The sequence below is a fragment of the Triticum aestivum genome, chromosome 2B, assembly GCF_018294505.1.
Source record: "Triticum aestivum cultivar Chinese Spring chromosome 2B, IWGSC CS RefSeq v2.1, whole genome shotgun sequence".
NCBI classification, from domain to species: Eukaryota; Viridiplantae; Streptophyta; class Magnoliopsida; order Poales; family Poaceae; genus Triticum; species Triticum aestivum.
Window position 1 is genome coordinate 750,962,468 of NC_057798.1, and position 9,059 is coordinate 750,971,526.

The 9,059-nt window shown below is 42.9% G+C and overlaps 1 protein-coding gene across 1 annotated transcript; it reads left to right on the top strand.

Moving 5' to 3' along the window:
* The first annotated feature begins 3,453 nt into the window (after positions 1–3,453).
* LOC123042448 (uncharacterized) lies at positions 3,454–5,455 on the top strand. The gene is made up of 5 exons (XM_044464896.1): positions 3,454–3,851; positions 4,290–4,451; positions 4,928–4,971; positions 5,066–5,097; positions 5,192–5,455. The coding sequence occupies exons 1-5, from the start codon at positions 3,476–3,478 to the stop codon at positions 5,337–5,339; spliced, it is 762 nt and encodes a 253-aa protein (XP_044320831.1). The 5' UTR covers positions 3,454–3,475; the 3' UTR covers positions 5,340–5,455.
* The last annotated feature ends 3,604 nt before the right edge of the window (positions 5,456–9,059 follow it).

The window sequence follows — 9,059 nt, forward strand, 5'->3', positions numbered from 1 at the left end:
AGAAAAAGAATGGAAAAAATGAAAAGGAAAGAAAAATGACAACTAAAAAGAAAATAAAGAATGAACGTGAAAAATAAAAAAGAGAAAAGTTTTTTAAAGGCCCCTCCCTAAATGGGCTTGCCCAGATGCGCGTAAGGCCACAACCCCATTTTTTTGTTTTTTTACTTTCCTTTGTACTTTCAAATATTTTAAATAAATATATATTACCAAAAAAATTTTACATAAAAAAATATTTGGAAAGTGTTAACCAAGCATTTTTAAAATATTAAATGTGTATAAAAATATTTCTCATGTATATAAAAGATATAAAATGTGTGTGAAAAAGTTGATTATGTATTTAGAAAATGTTAATTGAGTATTAAAAAAACTTTAAACAAGTATTAAAAAATGTTAATGAAGCACTTAAAACTGTCGATTATGTATAAAAAATATTGACGATGTATTACAAAATGTTAATATTGTATTAAAAAATATATGAAGTAAGCATTTCAAAATATTAAAATGTATATATAAAAAATGTTGACCATGTATTAGTTATTCCAATCTTTTATTTGAAAACTGTTAATCATGTATACTAAATATTAAATGTTAAACATGTATTAGAAAATGTACACAAAAAACTAGTATTTGAAAAAAAACTATGTATTTGTCTAAAATTATGTATAAAAATTGTTCAACATGTATTAAAAAAATGCTAAATTTGTATTTATATTATGAAATTTGCATTAGAAAAAGTTCTTGATGTATAGGAAAAATATAGAATAAAACCAGAAGAAACAAAGAAAAAGAAAAGAAAAATAAAAAACCAAAAGAGAAACAAATTTAACATCAAGAACTTTTGGTTTCTTTCTATGTTTGCATCTTTTTTTTGCTTTCTTTGTTTCTTTCTAAGTGTGCAGAAGACTATGGTTCTCTTTTTTGTTTTCTTTCTAAATTTAACTTCAATAACCAAAAAAAGAATAGAAAAAACCAAAAGTGGCACATATTTGCTTCCTCGAGAGGCAATCGAAAAAGGAATTTTTTTTCTTTCATGAGAGGCACAAATTTGCTTCTCGAGGAGGCACATATTTGCTTACACGAGAGATACAATTGTGCCTCTCAAAAAGAACAACAAACGTGTTTTTCCCGCAAGGTGCACATGTTTGCTTCTCATGGAGGCACATATTTACTTTCGCGAGAAACACAACTGTGCCTCTCGAAAAAGGAAAAACACACGCTTTTTTTTGCTTGCGCGAGAGGCACAAATTTGTTTCTCACATAGATTTGCTTCTGCAAGAGGCACAACTATGCCTCTTGAAAAAGAAAAAAAAAGATCACTTCTTTACTTCCACGAGAGGTATAGATTTTTCTTCTCGTGGAGGCACAGTTTACTTCCGCGAACTGTGCCTCTAAAAAAGCACGAGTTTTCTTTTGGGAGACACATATATTTGTTTATCATGGAGGCACACATTTGCTTATCGTGGAGGCACACATTTGCTTCGCAAGAAGCACAACTCTGCCTTTTCGGGAAAGGAACAAAATACTAGGAAAAAATCGTGCTCCCGTCTTGTGTTTTTTGGCTGGTTTTTCCATGAAAAAAAGCTCATCAAAACCTATAACATAGGATCTAATTTCAAAAATCTCTATGTGAGAAATCCAACACTGAAAACAAGTCGGGATTTGGACGCACGGTTTAAAACAGAAAACGCTGTGAATAAACGAATCCAAAAAAAAAGAGAAACTATCTAGTTGTGACAAGTGGCGCACATTTCACAACTCTGTAGTTGTTACTTTTGTTTTTTTAAATACGCTACAGACGCATATGCTCATATATACGCGCATACACTCATCCCTATGAATACACACACGCAGAAACTTTCCCTATGAGCACCTTCGAAAGACTGATCTCACATATCATCTTGAGATTGACGAAATTATCATAGGCGTCTCGTAGTGTATAAGAACGTCTCTTACCACTGAACACACATCGCCGAAAATGCTGAAATAAATTTAGGAATGCGAGCACCATGACTTGTGCCCTGGTGAGCTGGGATATCACTGTCTTCCTAACCATCCAATTACAACCACAGGTTGGTCCGTGGGAGTGACCTTTCTAATTTAATTTTTTTGAGAGACATAACATTCGCGCAAACCTAGATCAGAAAGTGCTAAACTTCGAAATCACTAATTAAGGAGTACTCCTTGAGAAGATCACTCCAACTTTCCCAGGTTGCGACAAGTGGCGCGCTGCATGTGCGCCACTTATCGCAACCTGGGTGTTTTCCCTTTTTTCGTAGATCCGTTTATTTAAAATGTTTTATCTCTTAAACCGTGCGTCCAAATCCCGAACCGCTTTCGCCGTTGGATTCCTCGCGTCGAGATCTTCAAAACTAGATCCCATATTGATAGGTTTTGACGAACTTTTTTTCACGAAAAGCTCGGACGAAAAAAACCAACGAAAAAACCGAATCGGGAACATGAGTTTTTTTTCCCTTTTCGAAAGAGGCACGCTTGTGCCTCTGATGAAATCACAACCGTGCCTCTCGCAGAAGCAAAATCATGCCTCTCATGAAAGAAAAAAAACAGAAAACATGTTTTTTTCCTTTTCGAAAGAGGCACGCCCGTGCCTCTCGCGAAAGCACAACCGTGCCTCTCGCGGAAGCAAAACCGTGCCTCTCGTGAAAAAAAAACAGAAAACACGTTTTTTTTCCCTTTTCGAAAGAGGCACGCCCGTGCCTCTCGCCAAAGAAAAAAAACAGAAAACAATTGTTTTCCTTTCCGAAAGAGGCACGCCCGTGCCTTTTTCGAAAGCACAATCGTGCCTCTCGCGGAAGCAAAACCGTGCCTCTCACGAAAAAAACCAGAAAACATGTTTTTTTTTTCGTTTCCGAGGAGGCACGGCCGTGACTCTCGCGAAAGCACAACCGTGCCTCTCGCGGAAGCAAAATCGTGCCTCTCGCGAAAGGAAAAAAAAACAGAGAACACGTTTCTCTCGCAAAAGCACAACCGTGCCTCTCGCGAAAACAAAACTGTGACTCTCGCGAAAAAAAATGCGTTTTTTCGTAAAAAAAATATTTTTTGGAAAAAACCGATGGAAAACCAAAACGTCAAAAAAACCCGGGAAAAAAAACTGTTTAAGAAACCGAAAATACGTGCGGAAAAATAAAAAAACAAAATTCGGAGGGAGCGCCCAGAGCGCGACACGTAACGAATAGCTGAAAGCGCGTCAAGTGGCGCTGATCGTTGCGAGGCTCCCAAAGAAGCGCTCGTTAATTAGTTTTTTTAAGGGGTGCGCTTGTTAATTAGTTGCTCCAACTAAACTTTCATAGCACAGTGATTTTTGGCCACCATCGAGGAGTTGAACTCTGGGCTTTATTAGGTGACCACACCGAACTCCTGGCCGAATCCGGCTCGTCCCTTTAATAGGCCGCCACGACGCCAAACGCCAAGTTTTTCTCCACCGCAATACTCGAAAAAAACGTTGGTCACTATAACTATGGCGACCATGGTCTCGTCGCTCTTCCTCTGCCCCGCCGGCGCTCTCGTCTCCCCCAGTACCACGCGGAGCCGCCGCTCGTGCGCCCCCAGTCTCCAGTTCACCAATCGCCAACGAGGTCCTGTGCTCAGGCTGTGCAGCGCACGCCCTAGCGCTCCGGCCCTGAGCCGGTGGTGGGCCACGGAGCTCACCCCGGAGGAGCTCCCCACGGAGGAGACCGACGCGCCGACCACCGGGCACGGCCGGGAGGAGCTGGAGGCCATATGGAACGCGCTCGTCGCCGAGCCCCTCCGGCCCGTCCTGCTCGCCCTGCGCGAGATCAGGGACCGCGGCCACTTCTTCCGCTGCCGCAGCTACCATGCCGGGATCGTCGCCGGTATGCATGTGTGTATGGACAGATTTCTTCTTGGTTAATCTGTACAGGTTCTGACGCGACAGCCATCAGGCTGCTGGTTCTGGGCAATGTAATCAAGAATCAACTTACTCGTTCTACTAATTAACAGCGATTGGCAATGCAAAATCACTAATAGCCGCTCTGATGTCTTGTCTCTAATTAATATGCACCGGAGGAAAATTCAGTATTAACTACTGCACCTTCCAATAAAAATCGGCATCACTGACTTTGCACCTTCCCAAATCCCAAGTATAGTCTGAAGTCTGAACATGACACCATTGCCCTTATTCATCCGTTTTCACACCCTATACTACTACTAGTTTGGTTTCATCGTGATTTTACTCTTCACTGAAGAAATAGAAAATTACCAAAGGAAGCATTGCACGCACAGCTGAATTATGTATTCTAATTATTTTGCAGGCCCATTGTTGATGATTGCTGGTTTGTGCCAGCTTGGTAAATTAGTACCAACCCTGTTCGTGGATATGATTCTCGGATATATATTCTACAAGTTAAGTGTTTTAGCAGCAGAACTGAAAAGAAATGGGAAGGCAAACCACATGTGTGCTCGGATACAGCTCGGTGAGTTTTGGGACTCAAATACTAGTACCATTTAGCGTGTGATTATTATGGAGGAAACAAATATATCAATTTATCATACTCTGGATCCTACTCCAAGTTTCCGGCCTTTATGATTGGACTGAAACACCACTTGAAACTCTTATCACACCAGCAATTCTAGAGTAATATTTCGAGCAGTGGGAGGCACTTGCTTAGAAAGCTATTCTCTGTTGTTGAAAGTAAATTTATTTCCGTTTCTGAATTTTGTATATGAAGAATCTAAACGCCTCTGTGAATGGTACTTGTATTATTAATTTTATATCGATTCAAATGAACATGCATTATACTTGCGTTCTAAATTTCATATGGATCCAAGTCCAACTGAACATAGAAAATACTTTTACTGTTTTAGACGTGCACATGTATATTTCTCCCGTGGCAATTATGCACCTTTATGAATAATGAAATATTAAAGGATGCCTTCATTCCCAATGCAGCAATGTCACTTATTTTGTTGTACAAGGATAACAGCGCTTTTTCGGTAAGTCTTTTTGTTGAAGAGCGTGAAAACCTAAACTTCAAAATAATTGTGAACATATTGTGTACTAATTGCTTTCTGTTGCTTGTTATGGCAGGGTGTTTACCGGCTCGTCACGAAAATTATTTGGTTAGTATTTGGTGTCTAAAGCAAATATGCTTACATGCAGTTCTATTCCTAGCACATCGAATATTTTCTCTAAACAATCGTTTGTTCATGCCAGGCTCATTTGGGTTGAAGTGTACTTTGGAGCTGTATACTATGAGATTGCAGGCGATAAGGACCCGAGACGCCACCTGCTAGGAATGTACAAGATACTAAAAACTAAAGGTGGTTTGATGAGGGTGATCAGGAATTTGATGGAAGAATAGCGCTCTGGCATTCAGTCATCATACTTGTTCTAAGCATATGGACAAAATTCATATGTAGTTTTGTACAGAATTTACAACTCTGAAACTCTATTCGTCCCGGACAAGATTCCCGGATGTTGTTGCACTCCTCTTTGCACTGTAAAATCTGTGAAACTAGAGTACAATTTTTCTTCTATATCTCTGTACCCATCCCTCATATCACAACTGTAGGATATGGTTACTTCTTCTTGGACTTGTGGAGAGCTAGGAAGTAAAGGAAGACCTCTGACACCTCCTTGGTCTCCTTGAAGAGAGTGTAAAGCGACTTGGCCAAAGCTTAAGCCCTTGGCCGACGCATCGATCAGGTCCGGGCGTACCTTCAGTCTCTGGAGAAGGAACTCACGAACGCCCAATGCTTCTGTAACACTGGGTGCAATTCTACTTGCAAGGATCAGGCAAACCACGGCGTTCCTCCGTTTCTTTGTTGGTGACGCTGCCGCTAGACCCTGTTTCCTTGTTGGCGACACCGCTGCAAGGCCCTGCCTCCGTCTCCTTTTCTGGGCCGCCGCCGCTAGGCCCCTCCGACGGCATGCATCGAGCTAACATCCCCCGCACGAGAGTTGAATCACTTAATCAACCAACATATATCAAAATAATGGTGATCAAGAACAAGAATTGGTCTGATCAGAAAGAAGTGCGATCGATCAAGAACCAGAAATAGTAGTAAACGTGATCAAGAAAGAACAAGAACTTGTTTGATCAGCAAGAACTGAGATCAAGAACAAGAACTTGTTTGATCAGCAAGAAAGACAAATTGGGGGTATGTAAAAATGTTTACTGTTCATGTACTGTTTTGCCCTGATTTGTCTTTTTTGCTGAGAGTTGTTCAGATGTCCAAATGACTTGAACTTTGGAACGGGCCTCATGCATCAAATTGTCTACCGCAGAAAAAATATTTAAATTTTTTTGATTTTTTTTGAATTTGTTACGATTTTTTTCTAACCGGGTGCAGATGAGTCTGGGCACCGAAACACCCTGCTCAGTAGTATGTCCCATTGCAATGCGTGATAAATATTAAAAGATGACGAAGAAGCGATGTCCCTCCTGAGGCCAACTCCAGCGCACGACCCCAAACAGACGTCCGTTTTGCCCGGATTCACTCCGTTTGGGGTAGGGAAATGGGGTCGTGTCCGAATGCGGTGGCCGTGTGCCCAACATGCAGACGCATCCTTTGGCCCCATCCTGTCTGCCTCCTTTTTCAGACGCCAACTTTCGAAATAACCACGCCCTAGTTCATGCCAGCGGCCCTAGTTCACGCCGGCAAACAGAGCCAGCGGCCTACACGTCAACACAGTCAACGGCCGGCAACAGAGCCATTTTCTGTTGTTCGGACTCGGCAGCGATGCTTCGTGCCAGATAGGGAGCCGTTAGCCCAGCGGGAAGTGTATATAGGGAGCTGTTGAGCCAAGCATGACGAGGCCTGCCCAGTGGCGCCGGGTTGGTAATGACGAGCTTCTCCTGCGGGCATGTAGTTGTGGGACGCTGCAGGTTGGCGCGACGACCCTCGACGATGGGGCGACAGTGACAGAGCAGGCCGCGGGGAGCCGACGAAGGTTGATGTTTGGCGGCCGGAGGTACCGGCTACCATCGGGTGGCCGGAGGTGCCGGCTGCCAGGAGGGGTCCCCATCTGGATCTGGAGTGCCTAGATTGGATGGGGCGACACCCACTCCTCCCAATGGCGCTCATCGCAGACGGCTGACGGAGTGGGTTGGCCACCAATGCAAGGGTTGGTTGCTCCGGTCACTCGATGCCCATGTCGAGGCGAGTGTTTTGTGGTTGGTTGGGTGGCGGTCATGTGTTATGGCGTCGGCAATGAGTTGGTCCGAGTATGGCGGGGAGGAGGTCCTGGATGGCGGGTTCCACAGTTGGCTTTCTGCAGGCTCCATGATGGCGGTGGTGTCTCCACCTCTTGATACTATGGGCGGCAAGGGGTGTAGTGGCGGGAGGCTCTCATCTATTTTCATGGTGCGCAAATCAGATGTAGATGGGCTGGCTCTCATTGCGGTGGTGACCAAGGCTCCTACAGGTGTGGTGCAGGCGAGTTCTAGAGTTGAAGCTTCACGGTATCCGGCAACGATGACGGTGGCACCCGCGGGAGTCACTTCTTGAATACGTCGTTGTAGGTCTCGTCCCTCTGTCAGGGCTTCATGTGAAAACCATTGTCTGTTGTTCGGACACGACAGCGATGCTTCGTGCCGTCACCTTCTTGGGGGCGTTGTTGTGGTGCTCGGGTGACATTGGTCGGGCCGCAGTGATCTGTTAGGCTCGTTCTACGCTTCATGTTATATCTTGAGATTTGCTTTGTAAGAGGGTCCCACATTATATTGTATCATTCGGTCGTGTATTCTATTGTGTTGCTTTATTATATGATAAAATGGGGTGAAAGCCTATTTTGAGAGTATAAATAGGGAGAGGTTTGCCTAGTTGCTTGCTTCCTTCAATTCTCTTTTTTTTTTTTGAGAATTGGGCAGATCCTTTTGATACATTCAAGGTTGTTCATTACAGATAATGGCCCTGATCATATCAGGACACTCATTAAATCAACTAGAACAAGAATCTTGTTCACTGATTTAGCAATAACATGAGCAAGTTGAGAATCCGTTTGAAATTGAAAATTGAAAATCCGATTCCAAATGGTATTGACAAGATTTTGATAGGCATGAAACAGTTTCAGGTTCTCAAGTTTCGTTTGTAACTTTCATGGTGTGCGGCCAACATGTGTGAATTTCTTGTATGCATGTTGTTTTCGGGTATCACATTCATAGAGTTTATACTCTTTGAAGATTTTTTTTTTAAAGAAAGGGGTTTCCCCTGGATCCATTTTATTGAATGAAACCACAACTCTCGGGCCATGCAGGGTGGCTGGCCAGCAATGCTCAGCAACCAAACGGATGTCTAAAGAAAAATGATAACCTACTCTTTACTTATCTTACACATCCATGCAAAACAGGAACCAGCCGAACAAAATAATACTTCCTCTATCCGAAAAAACTTGTCCCAATCTTGTCTCTCAGATGGATGTATCTAACACTAACTTAATGCTAGATACATCCATTTCAGGGACAAGCTTTTTCGAACGAAGGGAGTAACAACTAATGGAAGCGCATCGTCTACTATGGAAGTCCGCATCATAGGGCAAGTTCACTTCCAAGCAATCCTGAGAAGTTTTCCCATGTGCCTGTCCAGCAGAAGGATACATCATTGAAAAAGCACCACATGTGTGTTGTCGCGGAGCACCTTCCATTGATGAGGATAACAACTTATTTTCATAAGGATATAATTCACGCTTCTCCAAGCCCTTCCCTCAAAGCAAAAAAATCATTCCTGAGTGTCCACAAACTCCACAAGGAAGCCGTCGCGACCAAATTTAATATAGTTTTACTTTTATGTAAACGCCACAAAGCCCAAATATTCTCAGAACATGTAGGTGTACCAACTTAAAAGAAGTTTGAATCAAAAGACCAAACATGTTTGGCAACAACACATGCAACGAATAAATGTTGAATTAATTCCTTATCGCTATAAAACAAACAAGATGGATCCTCCACATGAACGTTGCCAGAAGCAGCGAGCAGCACGTTGCGCTGGACGTCGCAATGTCGTTGAGCGCGTCATGTCCGTCTCCAACATTGGCAAGCGCCTGAATACCGTCGTCACCCCGGAGCAATGCGTACTCCTAG

Bases quoted from the DNA above. Each gene is read 5' to 3' on its own strand.
- LOC123042448 (XM_044464896.1), top strand. From the start codon at position 3,476: ATGGCGACCATGGTCTCGTCGCTCTTCCTCTGCCCCGCCGGCGCTCTC. The intron at 4,972-5,065 runs GTAAGTCTTTTT...TTGTTATGGCAG, and splicing joins AGGATAACAGCGCTTTTTCG to GGTGTTTACCGGCTCGTCAC. The intron at 5,098-5,191 runs GTTAGTATTTGG...TGTTCATGCCAG, and splicing joins CTCGTCACGAAAATTATTTG to GCTCATTTGGGTTGAAGTGT.